Source organism: Coloeus monedula (genome assembly GCF_965178545.1).
Source record: "Coloeus monedula genome assembly, chromosome: 8".
Lineage (NCBI taxonomy): Eukaryota > Metazoa > Chordata > Aves > Passeriformes > Corvidae > Coloeus > Coloeus monedula.
This window is the reverse complement of record NC_138788.1, coordinates 36,266,397-36,283,255: the sequence shown is the minus strand read 5'-3', so window position 1 is coordinate 36,283,255 and position 16,859 is coordinate 36,266,397. Positions and strand designations below refer to the sequence as shown.

The 16,859-nt window shown below is 43.7% G+C and overlaps 1 protein-coding gene across 4 annotated transcripts in view; it reads right to left on the bottom strand.

The window, feature by feature from the left end:
* Nucleotides 1–16,859, bottom strand: part of DOCK1 (dedicator of cytokinesis 1) — a 265,665-nt gene that overhangs the window by 217,206 nt on the left and 31,600 nt on the right. For 2 of the 4 annotated variants that reach the window (XM_082286424.1, XM_082286425.1), the window contains exons 6-18: nt 16,327–16,475; nt 12,741–12,876; nt 11,804–11,961; nt 11,046–11,127; nt 10,202–10,337; nt 9,803–9,875; nt 7,911–8,053; nt 5,621–5,746; nt 4,323–4,447; nt 3,954–4,052; nt 3,203–3,275; nt 1,704–1,807; nt 1,104–1,287 (exon numbers count right to left, since the gene is read on the bottom strand). In XM_082286424.1, the coding sequence (XP_082142550.1) occupies nt 1,104–1,287; nt 1,704–1,807; nt 3,203–3,275; nt 3,954–4,052; nt 4,323–4,447; nt 5,621–5,746; nt 7,911–8,053; nt 9,803–9,875; nt 10,202–10,337; nt 11,046–11,127; nt 11,804–11,961; nt 12,741–12,876; nt 16,327–16,475 (1,588 nt within the window). Of the gene's footprint in view, nt 1–1,103; nt 1,288–1,703; nt 1,808–3,202; nt 3,276–3,953; nt 4,053–4,322; nt 4,448–5,620; nt 5,747–7,910; nt 8,054–9,802; nt 9,876–10,201; nt 10,338–11,045; nt 11,128–11,803; nt 11,962–12,740; nt 12,877–12,962; nt 13,053–16,326; nt 16,476–16,859 lie in introns of those variants that run through there. The other 2 variants (XM_082286426.1, XM_082286427.1) reach the window with 2 other exon arrangements.

Below are 16,859 nucleotides of genomic sequence, written 5' to 3'. Positions count from 1 at the left end.
CCACTGTGCTGCTGTTGAGCTGCGATCCCATCTTTGCTGGGAAATCCTACAAGCACATCCCAATTCTTTTGCTGAGCACCCTCCCAGGCTCCAAGCCTGCCAGACTGCAGTGGATCTGATGTGCTCTGCATGTGAAACACCCGGGATGTGCTGGGAGATGCCACTGGAAAACACCGCAATCAACTCCGGGCTGGCCGTGGAGCCGTGCCCAAGCAGGGACATCCCCCTGGACAGGGGGCACTCAGGAATGGGGGAATCTCATCGTGATTCCCACCCACCTCCCCTCCTCATCCAGCTCCCCACAGACCCTCCTGAGTCACAGCAGCTCCCTGGAATGACTCACTCCCTATGGAATGACCCTCCCACACTCCCCACTCCGCTGCTGGTGCAGCCAGGAGAACAAGGGATCGCTCCATGGCAACGGAGCACAGAAATTACACAGAGGGCACAGGCTGGAAATGTGAAATATTGGCTGTGGTGGCTGCCACCAGCTTTGCACAGCCTTGGGATGCACTCAGCCAGCTGACAAACGAGGAAAATGTACAGAAGGCAGGGTTTAGAAGGAACAAATGAGGCCAAGGCCACTCCTGGGAAGGTGTGGGAACATGAGAGTGACCTCCAGGCAACACATCCTCCCCTCACATCCCTTCTGCACACCAGGAGAACACATCAAAGCTTTCCTCAGCCCCAAGATATGGATATTGCACCCTGGAATAACAAACCAGCTTGTTTGGGAGCAGAGCCCTGATATTAGCTACTCTGGAAAGCAAACTCATCCCCTTCCTCAGTGCTACTTTTCAGGGAAAAGTAAATTGCCACAGAGCCCTGTTTTCAGTGCACTTCAGGGCAAGAGTCTCAGCTATATGGGAAACAATATCCCTGGTTCCACTTAACCTCAGAATCCCAAGTTTCCTCAGACACTGACTGCTCTGGAGCAAAACAGAGAGAAAAGGTTGGATAGTTCACACACTCATCCACCCAATTCAATCCAGGACCTTGTGGCAAACAGCCACCACCCATTCCCATGGAATGGGGATGGAGAAGGCAGCAAAGCCAGCACACAGATCCCAATCCTGCTGTGAGGAGCAGTTCTGGGAACTCACCATTCTGGGTCAGTTTTGTTGAACAGACCAGAGTGGAAATCTGGAAAGAGTCTTTGCTGATGGTGCAGCTGCCAAGGTTTTGCATGCTCTTCCCTGTTGCTGAATGTCCCTTTTCCTCCAGCTCTATTTTCGTGGATGGCAGACTGAGATAGGTCGAGGCATCCTCCAGCTTCTTGGCTTCTGCCTGCAGTGATGTTTGAAACACAGCAGGAGAAAATACCCAGTCAAAATCTCAGTAATAAGAAAATTTTAACATTGATACTGAATTTTCTTAGGTTTGGAGCCAACAAATTCACTTTTCCCAATCCACAAAAAAACTCAACAACAAATGCCTTTGAAATTAAAACATATTAAAGGTTTAACACTCAATCACCCATATTCAATCACCCATATTCAATCACCCATATTCAATCACCCATATTCAATCACCCATATTCAATCACCCATATTCAATCACCCATATAAACCAACTACCCATGACTTGCTGCTTAGTTTGATTTAACAGAGGAGTTCAAAACACATTTTCCTGTGTTAATTCTGGAAAAGAATTCCCCAGAAGTCAATCATTGGAGCTTCCCCACTGGGAAGTCAAAATTCTACCTTGTAAACTATAAGGTCGTGCTCTCCATCTCTCAGAGTTGTCCCATCGTATCTCATGAGCTTCACAAATGCCAGAGCAAATATTTTCTCAGATTTATCTTTGGCTGTTACAAAAAAAAGACAAATCACCACATAATTATTTGATACTTCTACAGTCAGGACACCTATATCCCACAGACATGGACAACCTGCCAGTGAGTGACCACAGCAAAGATTCTCCTGTAAATTAAGTGTACAAGAAATTGGGGAAGTCTACTAAAAGCAAGATAGAACCAAAAAAAGAAAAAAAAAAAAAACAACTATCAACAGTAACCAGATGCTCCATTTTTCTCTATTCTGTCTGTTCTTTTGGAAAGCTTTATTAAGGCAACTTTTTAAAAACAAACCAGAAATGTGATGCATTTGGAAAGCTCAGGTTTTTAGAAGAATGGCAGTGTTTGGGAGCTGGAATAAAGATCTGAACAGCAGCACTGAGGATTTCATCAGAGCACAGAGCCCTGAGGACACACATTTGAAGGGGGAACATTAGAAGCAAAACAGAAACTGGATCTGTAATCGCAGATGAAGCGCCTGAGTTTTTTTGAAAGCTGACCCATTCTGCAGCCAACAGGAACTAGAAAATGCATTTGCTTTGTTCTTGCCCAAATCTATTGGCAAAAGTTTAAAAAAACAAAGCAACAGAGGAAGGAGAGATCACAAAGTTGAGAAGTAAAGCCAGAAGGAAAGTGGCATTACCTCAGACAGCCCAAGGAGCCTGGGAGAAAGCCCTGGAAGGGGCTCCTCTAAATATTTAGGAATGACCTCTTAAATATTTAGGCTGTGGCCAACCTAAATATTTGAGCCATCATAAGAACATTTCTGACTCTATTGATTTGTAGCACACAATCATGATTCTGATAATAATGGCACTGACTTTTGGCATATTGTTTTCCTTAAGAATTATCATTCTTGTCTTGAGGATGTTTTTTGTTGCCATACCATTTTTGGGTGGGTTTTTTTTTTGTTTTGTGTTTTTGTTTGGCTGGGTTGTTTGGCTTTTTCAGGGGTTTTTGTTTGTTTTTTGTGTTTATCTAAATTGTTTTACTAGGTTTCTCAATCTCAAAGTCTTCAATTCCTGATGCTAAGTGAACTGTAAACTTTCACATTCCCATTTGTTGATCTTTACTACTCCCTACCCCTAAGGTACAGAATACCACAACCCTCTGAATTACTAATGGAAAGCTTTATTCCATTAGTAACCTAGTAAAAAATCCCACTTACTCCCTTCGGAGAAAAAAACTGGGCAGGGAAGGAAAAACTCGATGAGGATAGGTAAGAGTGAGGAAGAGGTAAAGGGAAAAAGGAGCTGAGATGTAACATAAAATAAAATGTCACAAATTTAATCCTGCACTAAAAGCGATGACATGAATCAGTTCAGGACTGGGAATGCCATCCCTGCTTCAGGAGACACTGGCACCAGGCACTGCCAGGAATTCCCAAGGACAGGCTGAGGTACTCACAGTCCTGGGAAGATCTGTGGCGGAAGGTGAACCTCAGGTGGCTGCGGTTCACGTCCTCGATGGGGATGGCCACCTGCACACGAGGGGACAGGGGAAGGAAATGGTCAGTGCAGCACCTTCAGCCTCTCCCAACCCCATCCAGACATCTTTCAGCTCTTCCACATGATGAGGGAGTGACAATCCCAGCAGCACATCCATCCTCTGCCATCCCCAGCAGCCCCTTTCTGCCTACGGACACAACAAGGGCAGCTTTGGAGTGAAAATTCTGGGGTGGGGAGTAGCTCCAAGGCCCTTGTGAGCACACAGCCCCTGCTCCCACTGCTCAGACAGACTGGAAGTATCCCAGAAAGCCGCCATCAGCTCCTCTGCAATATCCAAACTTGGCAGGGAAGTGGAAAGATTATTGCCCCAGCAAAATGAGCAAGCTTAAAGCACAACCAGCTCCCCAAACAGTGATGAGTCCAGCACTCTGGCAAATGTGTTACAGCCTTCATATCCTGCTCCTCTAGGTCAGCTTCATGGAAACAGAGCAAACCATTCCTAAAGAGATGCTGGAGTTTCCCCACAACAGTCATCCTGGCCAATGGCTGAAATAAAATTCAATGTGCAATAAAAGTCAGAGCCTTCCTTAGCTGAGCCATTCCTTGCCCTGCTGAACACAGGCACTGCATTTCCCCAGTTTTGTTTCCCACTGAAAGCTGTATTAACGGCACATTAACACCCAGAGAAGTTATTTTAACAGTTTCAATACCTTTACAGTCTCAAACCAGCGAGGCTGCTTCACTTGGTAATAGATCACTGACTTGTACTCCGAGATGGCTTCATCACCAGCACCAGGAAAAATCACACTCTGCAAAAACAAGCCACAGGGGAAGTGTTTATGCCACTTAAACCCCACTTTTTCAGCCAAATCAACAAAAAATAATTCAGTGAGGAGAATGCTCCTCATGAAACTGGTATCAAAGTGCATTCATTGATAAGGCAAAATGTACTTAATGATGCCAAAAGTCTGGCTGAAAATAAAACCTGGGACCTTTAGCTGCCAAATACAGATGTTGGAAAGGCTTAAACAGATAAGTATCAAAATCAAAAAGCCCCCAGACATGAAACACTTTAGTACCTCTAATCTTTTGCCATCTTCATCATAAACAGACACTGTGACTTCCACGTTCTTTGCTGTGGTTTTACTGCCTTTGTCAAAATCTCCCTGAACCAAGGTGACATAAATGTCATTACGAACATCTCCTACAAGGGAAAGCAAAGCACAGAATAACCCACAATTCTCACAGTCAACCCACGGATTTGTGAAACCAGTGACACACAGAAACAACAGCAAAACATTGAAAACACCACATTTACATTTATTTTGTTTTTACACAACTTCTTTCATTATTCATTTGAAAGGAGAAGTTTCAACACAGCCATTTGTCCTGTACAAAGGTGTTTTGCAATTTAAAATATTTTAGCAGCCTACAAGAGGTCTCCAATTTGTTACATCAGGAAGAGGTTTGATGTTTTTGCTGGCTTGGGGGTTGCAGGGGAGGGCTGTATTCAGATTTGTGTTTTAAAATGCTCCTCAGCTCCACCCCAATTCCATTGGAATTTTGAAGACAAGCTGGTGGGATTTCCAATAATTTCATGAGGCAGACTGTTTATGAGCCAACACAGGACCCAAACAAGGTGCTGAGGCACTCACACCATACTGGAGAGACTGTAAAACATCAGACAGACATCTGTCAGCAGCCACAGGGACACCTGGAACTGGGACGGGCTTTGGAAACACCTCATGGATCCTCCAGAGCCCATCAACCTGCAAAGGACAGTGCAGGTTCTGCTCTTGCTCAGGGCAGTTTTTATTTGGAGAAGCACCACAGTTCTGGGTTGGTTTTTATGGGTTTTGGTTTGGTTTCTTTTCTGTAAACACCTGAGCTGAACATGCACAGAATACATGTATTTAAAAAAAGATGATGGGGCTCTCTTTCAAAGGCATTATCCACATCTGGTACCAACCCTAAGAGAGCTGCTATCTCTAAATCAAGCCTGTGCCTCTGAAAAATCTACTTTGGATTCAGCACAGGACAGAAGTTTTACATATGCCCTTGCTATGGGGATAATACAAAGTGTGTACTTTGTATACATCCTTTTTAACTGGGAGAAAAGAGGAGAATTTCCACTCTCACTGGGATCTCCTGTCTTCTTGAAGGGGGTGGGAGCTTCATTTATTGATGCAGGTATTACCGAAGTATTTTACATTTATTTTAAATGAGACAGCATCTTTTGATGATGCTTTTTTTTCCATGCATACCATACCTTAAATTCATCTTTAAATATTTTTTTCCTCCAAAACCTTCCATAGATCCAGACATTTAAAGCAGGTTAAAATCTAACAAAGCAGCATCAATCCCCACAGTGCCTTACCAGGCATGATGATCTCAGGAAAGCCCATTTTCCGAGCCACTGCTGTTGACCTGTCCACTAAGTGTGGAAACTCTTTCCTAATCTGATGGATATCTCCTGGAAGAAGTTTCAAAGTCACCCACAGACCTGTTGCGTAAAAAAAACCACAATTATGGAACTGCTGGGATTTATTCTTAGACACTACAGATTTCTTTTAACAAACTGAAAAATGTAAGAATATTAAAATAATTCAGGTACATTAAGATAACTGATCTCCCTTTGCTAAAAAAAATTACAAAATATTTTAGAACACTCAAAAGATCTCATCACTTCCCACAAAAATATGAGCACAGCAAACAGAATTATTTCTGATTATGTTCTATGTTCTTCTTAATGAAATGTTTATCTTCTACGGGGAAACAAGAGAAGAAGTAAGGATGATTTGCATGGAACAACTTCAGTATTCCAAGCAAGCAATAGCAGCAGATCCATACCCCAAACTGATTTATCAACACCCCCATAAGTTGTTTCTACTGCTCTGAGCACACAGAAATCTACAGCATCAGCTTCACACAGCTGATATTTTTCTGCTCAGCAGCAGCAGAAGACACTAAAAAGCTGCTGCTTGCCAACTCACATCAGGCACATTTGTTACAGCAAAAAGAAAGATGCCAAAGTGGGGAAAAAAAAAACCCATAAAAATAAAAAAGAAACCCAACCCAAAGAAGTCCTCCACTTGGTGAAGTGGCTGGCAATCAAGTTTAAGCACGAAATAATCACAGCAGCAATTTGCAGAAGAAAATCCTAAAATTAAAAGCTACGAAAAACACCCCAAAAATATTCATCCATGAAATAAATTGTGGGTTACCCTGTGAGAGAATTAACTGTACATTCATTTGGCATACACTTGGCAGCTTGTCTTTCCCATAGTATCTCTGTAAGAGTTTCTGTGCTGACTTGTTGCCAGGGATGGTTCTGACAGCTGCAACTCTACCTGCCCTGACTGGCTAAGGAACAACTCCCAGTCCTCCTCCTGTTTGCCTGGGCACCCTCTTTTAGGGAAAGGATCTGAAATGGATCAAGGAAACCGAAATGTTTCCTCATTTTTGATACACACTGGCCACAGGTGAAAGCGAGGGGAGGAAATCGGATAAAACTTTTCCTCATTACCTAAAGGAGAATCTAAAAATAAGGTTTATTTAAAATTTTGTTTGCTATTAGTGAGAAAAATCAGGGAAAAGTGTGTGATTTTCCTGGAGTTTGGTCAGATATGAAGTGATACAGACATTCAAAGAGTGTCTGGTGGAAACTCTGCATTAACCAGCGTAACTCCATATTAATCCAGAATTCCACAAAAATATTGAAGCCAGTAGAGGAATAACTGGACACAGACACATCACAATCATGAGATCACACACAACAATAAATCAACCCAGAGCACTGCCCTAGAGAAGGCAGGGGGGAAGGTTTCAGAGTGGTTGCCTGGCTCTGGCTCCCTCCTCACCCTCCTGCAAGCTCAGGTCTTCTGGGGAAGGAGCAAAACGCTGCATGTGCAGCTGCAGAGTGGAAAAATACAGGGAAGGAAGAGAAGGGAGGGAATATCCCTTCCTGCAGCATGGAGAGGCAAAAATCCACAGCTCAAAGGCACAAGAGCTGAGTCCTCGAGCCATCACCTTCAGCAGAGAATCACAAGAGTCACAGGATGGGTGGGGTTGGAAGGGACCTCTGGAGATCATCCAGTCCTGCCAAGGGGAGCAGGTGACACAGGAATGTGTCCAGATGGGTTGGGAATGTCTTCAGAGAGGGACACTCCACGCCCTCCCTGACAGCTGTTCCAGAGCTCTGCCACCCTCATGGAAAGAAATTCTTCCTCACGGTGAGGTGAAACTTGTCGTGTTTTAGTTTATGGCCATTGCTCCTCATCCTGTCACTGAGCACCACTGAGAAGAGTCTGGCCCCATCCTCTGACACCCTTGGGATGTGTTTATATGGAATAATGAGATTCCCTCTCAAGTCTCCTCCTCTGCACACTGACCAGGCCCAGCTCCCTCAGTCTCTCATCATCAGAGAGATGTCCAGACCCCTCAATATCTTTGTGGCCTCTGCTGGACCCTCTCCAGCAGAAATATAAAGACATCCAAGAGATGAACAACACTACAACATGCAGAGTCCACACTGGGCAGGGGAAAAATTATGGGGCAGGAGGAAGAGAGGAACAAACCGCTCCAACTGGTTTTTGACTCCAAAATTAAAACCACCATCACTCGTTGCAAATCAAGGCGCAGGGATGCATAGAAAGAGCAGTACCTACCCTGACCCTTGTGGTTGACTTCTTTAGCAGCAATCACTTTGTTTATAACAGTCTGCAGGAAATCATTCTCCCCTGCCACCCTGGGTGAAAAACGGGATGATATGTTCAGCTGCTTGTGTCGAATGGCGTCATCCAACGCTAGCCTGGAGGATGCACATGACGACCAACACCAGGAGACAAAGGGGCACAGAAAACCAGAAGTCACAGTGACAAGGGAACACAAAAGATTGTATCATAGTTGTGACAAAGAGTATTTATTAGTCAACGCAGGACAAAGGACAGGAAAGGTAACAAGAAAGACAGAGGGAGATCATTAATCAGAAGAACGCTGATCTACCAGAGAGAGTCCAGCAAACCTGTGAGGGCTCTGCTCCCTCAGGGAGGGGCACAGTCCTCAGGGAGCAGGGGGAGGTCTCCCACCTGAGAGTCCCCAATTAAGCAGTGAAAACCCACACAGGCAGCTCTTTTATATCAATATTGAAATATATATATACTTATATTTATAGCAGACTGGCCCTGCAACACCTCCAGGGTCACCTCTGTCATTCCACAGGTGGAGCGCCCGAAGGAAAAGCTCCCATCAATCTCACAGGGAAAAGGAGGAGAAGAGCAGACAACCCAAACTCAGTGAATAAATGAGAAGATGGGGATGATAAATAAACAGCAGCATTAGGTGTCACTGGAGTAAATCTTGCCAAGTGCTGTTGACAGCCATTTTGTTGGTGGCCAGTGAATGAGTACAAACAAACAAAGATATGAAAACAGAATTGCATGTGGTACAACAGAAACAAAGCATGGGATGAGGAGAAAAATGTGCCTCGTATACACAGCCCAAGTCTACCTTGGAAATAACAACACCAGCGTTCAACCCTGTGTTTGCTTGCACCTTGTTCATATTCTTTGGGATAGTCTTTTGCAGGGGAGTGTTTTCATTTATTACAGGGGGAAAAGAAAAATCACACTGTGCATCTTTTTACAGCTCTGTGTATATGTAACAGAAAAAATGAATCAGTGCTAATGGAGCAGAAAACTGGATGTTCCATTAGCACCCCCTCTGAAAGGTTCATTTCCATTCCGTACTTCCACACTTGCTAAAAAACAACTTTGCTATTGTTTACCACACAAACATATCCTTCTCTTCCCCAAAACCCATTTTCCTTGAAAAATGGAATTGTACTTTGATTTTCTCATTAACATTCCCTATCCCTGCAGTACCTGCACACCTTGCAGTCCCCTCACCAGCCTTCCACCTTCAAACCATGAGGGCTTCCTGAATTATGCCTATTTCTCAAAATAAAATTAATTTAAGATTTCATTATTTCAAGCTTTTAAAAAAATATTATTAAAACCCCTCTGACTATCCCTCAGTGTTTTAATCAAGGAATTTAGCTCCCATAACTATGTTTTGCCTTTTGGAACAGATGGCAGGCCAGCATTTCCCACAAAACTATGCATCCATACTTTATTTGAATTTATTTGCCTTATCCCTTCTACCTTTGCTCACTTCATGGAATTAAAACCTGAGGATCTATGGATGGAGCATGATCTTTATGGATCTCAGGCAGAGCTAAACCAGCAATGAACTTACTTTGAGCATTTCACCCCTTACACATTCTCACCCTGACATCTTTAAACAAAAAGAAAACAAGGCTGCAAAACTGGGAATGCATACTTTAAACTCAAAAAAAATCCCCAAAGTTTCTGGGGCTAGCAATTATAAATAACAAGAAATTATCAAGAAGAAGTATTAGCAACTATTACTCAGGATAAAATACCCCATGGAAATAAATTAACTTAAAATATTAGCTGCTTTTTTTTTTTTTTTTTTAAATCAAAGTTTAAATCTTGGGTTTTTTCACTTCTGCTTGCTCATGAAACTGCTCCCTACTTACGGCTGGAATGGGATGAAGTGCTGCTTGTCCTCATCATCAACCTTCCCGTTAATGATGTCAGTAACATCCATCACTGCAAAGAGAAACCAAGGGCACTGAATGAACTGATCAATGTGGGAAGAGGGAACACCCTGGGGAACTGAAGCAACAGTGACTCAGAAGAGGGTGGGAATTCTCAGCTGTGGAATTTCAGAATTGTCTATGGAATAACATGGTGCAGCAAAGAAGCTTTGGCATCTCAGCTACCACAAGCCCTGGAAGGTAATGTCTAGGACACAGCAACCAGTCTGATGAGATTTGGAACAACTCTTTGAGTTTATACAACCCCACAGCAGCTCCACCACCCAATTTCTATGGAAAAGATTTAATAGGATACGGAGAGATCCATCCCAGAGGTACCTGCCACCCCGAAGGGTCTGCGCAGCCCCGACGTGAGCTTCCTGGTGTTGTTGTCCCGCAGCTCCATCCTGCCCACGCGCACAATCTGACACACAAAACTGATCTTCTCTCTCTTCAGGTCTTTGCTGCCCAGGTCCTACGAACAGCAGGAACATCACGTTGCTTTCTAATAGTTGCACTTCAAATTCCATTTCAGTAGGCTGAGGGTTTGCTGCTCAGAATTTGCCTTCACTGTGCACACCTCTAACACAAAGTGCTCTCAGAGTAGAGCAGTTTTTGTAACAATATTTAAGTATCTCACTGGAGTTCTGTGTAAATCAATTGCTTAGGAGGTCAAACCATTTCTAGTAAGCCAAAAATTCAAAAATTTACTTTGGTTTTAGCCAGGTGTTGAGAATATTTAGCAGCCGCTTGAGAGAAATGTCTCATGGGAACCTTTGCCAGCACAGAATCATGGAATGCTTGGGGTTGGAAGGGACCTTAAAAATCATCTTGTTCCAGCCCTAGCAACGAGGAGGGACACCTTCCACCATCCCAGGTTGCTCCAACCTGGCCTTGGACACTTCCAGGCATCCAGGGGCAGCCCCAGCTGCTCTGGGCACCCTGTGCCAGGGCCTGCCCACCCTCACAGGGAACAATTCCTGCCCAATCTCCCATCCAGCCCTGCCCTCTGGCACTGGGAAGCCATTCCCTGTGTCCTGTCCCTCCAGCCCTTGGTCCAGAGCCCCTCTCCAGCTCTGTCTCCCCCCTGCAGAGGTGTCCCCACACTGTTCACACCCAGCTCATTCCCCCTCCCGTGTGAGTCCCAGGCGCTGGAGGGCAGCGCTCGGGGCGGGGCACTCACGGTGAACACGGCCCGCAGGTTGTGCAGTCTGTCAATGTCCTTGGGGAGGCCACAGCTCGACCACCTCACCAGGTAGTTCTCACTGAAAAGAAACAGTGTTTGGAGGACTTTTTGTTTAAATCACAGAGCAACAGAATCACAGAGTGGTTTAGGTTACAAGGGTACCTTAAAGACCACCCCATCAGCCCTGCCATGGGCAGGGACACCTCCCACTGTCCCAGGCTGCTCCCAGCCCCAGTGTCCAGCCTGGCCTTGGGCACTGCCAGGGATCCAGGGGCAGCCCCAGCTGCTCTGGGAAACCCAGGAAAGGATTTCTTCCCAATATCCCATCTAAATCTACCCTCTTTCCTCTTAAAGCCATTCCCCCATATCCTATCACTGAATGCTCTTTAACATAAGCAGATAAAGTCAACTTCAGACTTTACAGAAGACTCTTGAACCCAATCTCCTCATCCTAAACACACAAATACTGAGCAGAGAGCTGCCATTTCCCTTAGTGCAGACAGTTTTTATAAAGAAAGCACCTCCTCAGCACCCAAGTGTGGGAATTTTTGCAGCTCAGCGAGGGCAGAGCCCTTGCAGGCGTGTTCACCTCTGATTTCCCATCTGCTCTGGGGGAACCACAAGCACAGCACGACCCTGAAACGTGCCCCAGCTGAAGGCACCTGCCTCTGCCTTTCACACAAATCTGACTTTGCTAAGCCCCAAAACTACCTCACTGCTATCCCTGAGTAAGCACAGATAAAAATGGCACTAACCTGATGAATTTTAATTCCAGTGGGTCATACAGAGACATCAGGACTTCAGCATCTTCTCCTATTTTACACACTACGTTTTTTAAATTTACAAATAAAGCAAACGAAGGAGTGGCAGCAAACTTGGCTTGTCTGTTGATATCAATATTCTGCTTCTGAGACTGCAATTCAAGAACAAAATAAAGTTTAACTTAGCCCAACAGACATCCAACTGCTGTAAAACTTTACTAAAAGCTTCCAGAAAGAAGAGGAGGAGGTTTCCATTGAATGTCTGCTCTTGTGATCTTTTTTCTGTTAAGTTTTACGACAGACAGCATTTCCTGGATCTGTCTTTGAGATGCCACACCATCAGGAGAAAGTTAAAAAAAAAGAAGAGAAAAACGAGAGAAAAGAAATCTTCACTTGCTAAGTAGAGAGAGACAAATGGAGAAAAAAATTGAGCCTCAAATATATCTGAAAAAAACCAGGAACACACAACAGAAAAAGAAACAGAAAAGTTCTTCCTTTTAAAAATAAGGATTTTGAACTGCAAGTTGCTGACAATTCAAGACTGAGAAGGGCTTTAAATTTGCCCCTTTTATTTCAAAAGCAAGTTTTTAGGATTGGCATAAAGAAACCACACAAGAATAGGATTTTTTTCTTTGTGATTCTGAAACAAACTCTGATGACAACCCAACTTACAAACCTCTCACATGCACATCTCTGATATTAACCTACAAATGCACCTCATTTTGTCATATAGGTCTGAACCATCAATTCTGCTAAACCCTTTAAAGGATGAAAAAAATCCAGCCTAAGACATAAAAGTTCCTACAAAATGTTTAAGCCTGATAATTCTTCATAAACACATCAAATCCCTCATTACCAATGCTAAAAATAACAGCCCTCCAATTAGTTTACAGCCTTGTGTTTCACAGGGAAAAGCCACAGTATCTCTCACTTTTTCCTCCTGTAGCCTCTCTTCCACTTGCTTGGACGCTATTTCATGTGCTCTGAAAAGGCTGATGGTGCTGGTCTGCTCTGGGTCCAAAATGTTGCCATCTTCATCTCTAACCACCAGATCCAAATCCAGAATCCTAAACAAGACAGAAGAAATGGTTGTGGATTAGCGGCGCTCAAAGGAATGCCTAAAAAACACCTGTCAAGTGTTCAACCTGCACACCTGACACACCATGGAAAAGAAATTATTTGAGACATGATAATGCAATTTAACATGTCAGCAACCCTGGAGATCCAAGGCACTTATTCCCACAGCACAGGGAGAACTGATGGAAATGAAACAGCACAACAGCTGGGGAAGCAATTTCTTGAACAAATAAATTTGCCAGGGACTTGGGCTCCTCCTCTGATTTATCCAACAGTCTGAACAATCAAGTCCCACCACACACAGCTCATGTCTCCCACTCCACCTTCTCCTCCAACTGCAAACTCATGTTTTACCCAAAGCCCACAAGGTAAGGCAGAAGTTGTTTCCTGTTATTTAGAGCAGAAGGCAGATTTCTGTCAGCAGGGTGTTGACATCCACAATTATCTTCTGCAGAGAGGAAGGTTTCTGCCATAATCAAACCCACTCTCAGGAAAAACTTTTCACATTTTTCCACATTTCCCACAGTGCTGGCAGCAGAGCCAAGGGTTAAAAAACCAGGTCACTTCCCTAAGACTGACCTTGTCACCTCCATCCCAATAAATGCATCCCCTGTTTCCTTCAAACCCTGTGGTCAGCTCTCCCAGTGGAGCTGCTGTAACTTTGGGGTTGAAATACGTTTGCTCAATGAGCTTAAATCAAATTTGCTGTGTCTGATAAGTCACACTGGGGTGCATGATTTATCTGAAAGGAAATCCCCTGGACTTGGAGGATTCCTCCTCACCCCTTCCAGACCTGGAGGTGTTAAACCCTTGAGTGGGGTCAACACCCAAACCCCTCCAATTAACTGCACTGCAAGGGAGACAAACATCACTCAAGCTGCAGATTTTTAAGCACCACCTCCTAAGCTCTGCTCTGGACCCAGCCACCACAAAATTCTCCAGCATCCCCAGAACATCATGCTCCCAGACGAATTTCCTGGTGAGAAAATGGTTTCATCATCAAAACCAAACAGAAAGGCAGCCAAAGATGTTTTCCTCCTCCCTACTACTGCTCCCTGGCCAGCAGCCACAGCAGGAGAAACACCCACAGAGCACCGGAACTGTCAGTCCTGCAGTGCTTCCATGAGGAAACTGCCTGGGCCAGGGGAAAAGCTCAGAAATTCAGGGGAAGACTCATAACCCAGACTACCACACACACTTTGCACAGACTGCCAAAGAAGTCAAAGCAAACCCTCCTTTGATTCCTTTGTTTTAGCCTTTAACTTGCAAATGATGCTTGGGAAAAAAAATCTGAATTTATTTCTTAAGCGTCCCAGTTACAGATATCTGCAACTGAACTAAAAAAAAAAAGCATTTTCACAACAAAATTTACCTGACCCAATTTCAGAAAGATATTAAAATACAGATTCCTAAGGCCATTTTTGCTTCCTCGGTTATTCTGACAATATGCTGCAAAACTTCTGCCTATATTTATAGAAGGAAGAAATCTTATTTACAAACCAGTGTTTCACAAGTCAGGAAAAGTGAGGATGTGATTAGGACAGAAAACATTTAGAATTATTTGGGTTGAGACCTTAAAGATCACCTAGTATTTCTAAAGCAGATCATGAATTCATTCTGTCTGGATCCTAAAATCCCCATTCATGCTTCTTTTAAGCACAAGTGAATGCAGGATTTTATTAGAAACATATGTTATCTTTCAGTGGTGAGGATTTACTCAGAAGTTCACATTCACCTCCCTCCTGCACTCCCCAGAGAACGCTCTGATCACTTAATTAGGCCATCAGAACATGAGGAATACAAAGCACAGCACAAGATGTTCCACTGTGTTTGAAGGCTCAGCAGCTGGAGGTTATTCAGAGCAACTTTTACCAACTCCTTGGGCAGATGGTAAAATCCAGTAGCCAAACAAATAATCCCAACAACATCTGGTTAATTGTCTGCAGAGTTGCCACCGTCCATATCTCAGATAACAAGTGATAATTACTGACTGAATGCAGTTATTATTTTTTTATTAAAAATTATGTTTAATATTTTTTTCTTTTTAAATTTTTTTTAATCAGCTTTTTTTTTTTTTTTTAAATCAGCTTTTGCTGATAAAGTACCCGAGCAGAAATACTGCAAATCTGGCAGCTCTTAAGGAACTAAACACAAATAGCTGAAATATGATGGGATATCTGCATCTCAAAGAATTTAAAGACTGGGTTGGTGAAAACTTTTTCACTCCCCAGGTGTGCAGGACAACAGAATTCCACAAGATGGGTAACACTGGAAAGTAGCACTACAACATTTGTCTCTCAGTATTCAAAACACTCTTCAAATGATGAAGACTTAAGATTTGATTTCTCCTTTTTGATCAAAATGGGAAGGCGTAACTGTATAGACAAGTTATAACCTAAAACTTTTATTTACAGAAATTGTGCTGAAACCCAGCTGGCTGCCTGGGGTGAGAATGATGCCATGAAGATTTTTTGCCTTTTCTTTTATACCTGTTATACACCTTTTTACAGCTTCTGTATTCCCAGTGCTTTGTGCCTGCATTCTTGGCCTTGTTTGTCAAGCTGAGAGACTCAACATTTCAGAAGCTTCGTAGCCAGGGATCAGTGTGCCCCAGAGCCCAAGGTCCTCTCCAGAACACATTCTGTAAACCAAGATAGAACCATCCAGGGGAAGGTTCCTTGGGGAGGGGGGCTCACTCGAGCCTCTCATTGGGAAATCTTTGATAGATGTGCTAAATGTGTGCACCTAAGGATCCTTAAAATAAATACCAAGGCAAAATCCCCTTTCCCCTTCTAACCATGTCTGACTCATGATTTTAAGGCCAAGAAAAGGCATCAAGAACACATCTGAATCACTAAAATATCCCAACACGTGCAACCTGCACTGCTGTCTCTTTTGGGTCAGGATTTCCTTCCCAGCTTCCACTCTCTCGTGCTAAATGGCTCCGTTCTTTTATGAAATCTCCCTGTTAATCTTCTGCTACCAGCTGGATCCTGTGAAGGGAGAGGAACCAAGAGCTACATGATGCTTCTGAGCCAAATCCTTCAACATCACATTACAGCTGAGTGACTCGAGGGCACAGGCAGCTGGTGGTGCTCAGAGGGTGACAATGGTTTGTGCTGCAGAAGCAAGTGGAGTTGAAAATTCTGGGGTTTTTTGCACTTTTGAATTGGCCTTAAAAAATTATAGCTCATACCAGCATCAAATTGATGAAAGCATCAGGAGAGAGAGATGGATTCCACTTTACATGTTTTACTTTAAAGATGCTGCATCAACTTCCATCTTTATCCTGTTGTAACAGAAGTGTGAGTACACAAATATTTCATCTCTACAACTACAGGAAAAAAAGGAATCCTGCAAGAAGTCCTTGACAGCTGATGTGTCTTACACAGGGTGATCTGGTTGCAGGCAGAAAAACTTGGAAGATGCTGTTCACAAACCTGTTGCCATAATCAATTTTGGCAGTCACTTTCTTTTTCAGCTCCTTGAGCTCATCTTGGGGCAGGGTCCCGGAGAGGATTTGGGATCTCCACTCAATCAGGTCGTAAATCATGTGCCGGACGCTGCGGAACATCTCCCTGTTGTCCTGCTGTTTTGGGGGGGAAAATGGGGAGAAATCAGGTTTGAAGGCTTGTGAATACACAGGATAAACTGCCATTATAAATATGAATTCAAAGGGTAAGTCTACAAGAGCTCTGAAGCAGGAGCCTCACTTCCTACAGCACAGAACACCGAATATCCAGAGTCCTGCACTCAGCTTTAAGGAGCTAAATAGGGATAAATGTTTGTTTTCATGTTACCCTAAAACCTGGGTCATGCTGCTTTCAGGCATTCAAGGGGAAAAAGTCCTTTTATTGATTCCCAGGGTAGCTTTATTCAGTGACCCTCTGCACTGAGCAGAGCAGGACTGAAAATGGTGCATTTGGACAGCATGAGGCTCAAGTTCTGCAATAGCCCATCTGCAACAGATGGG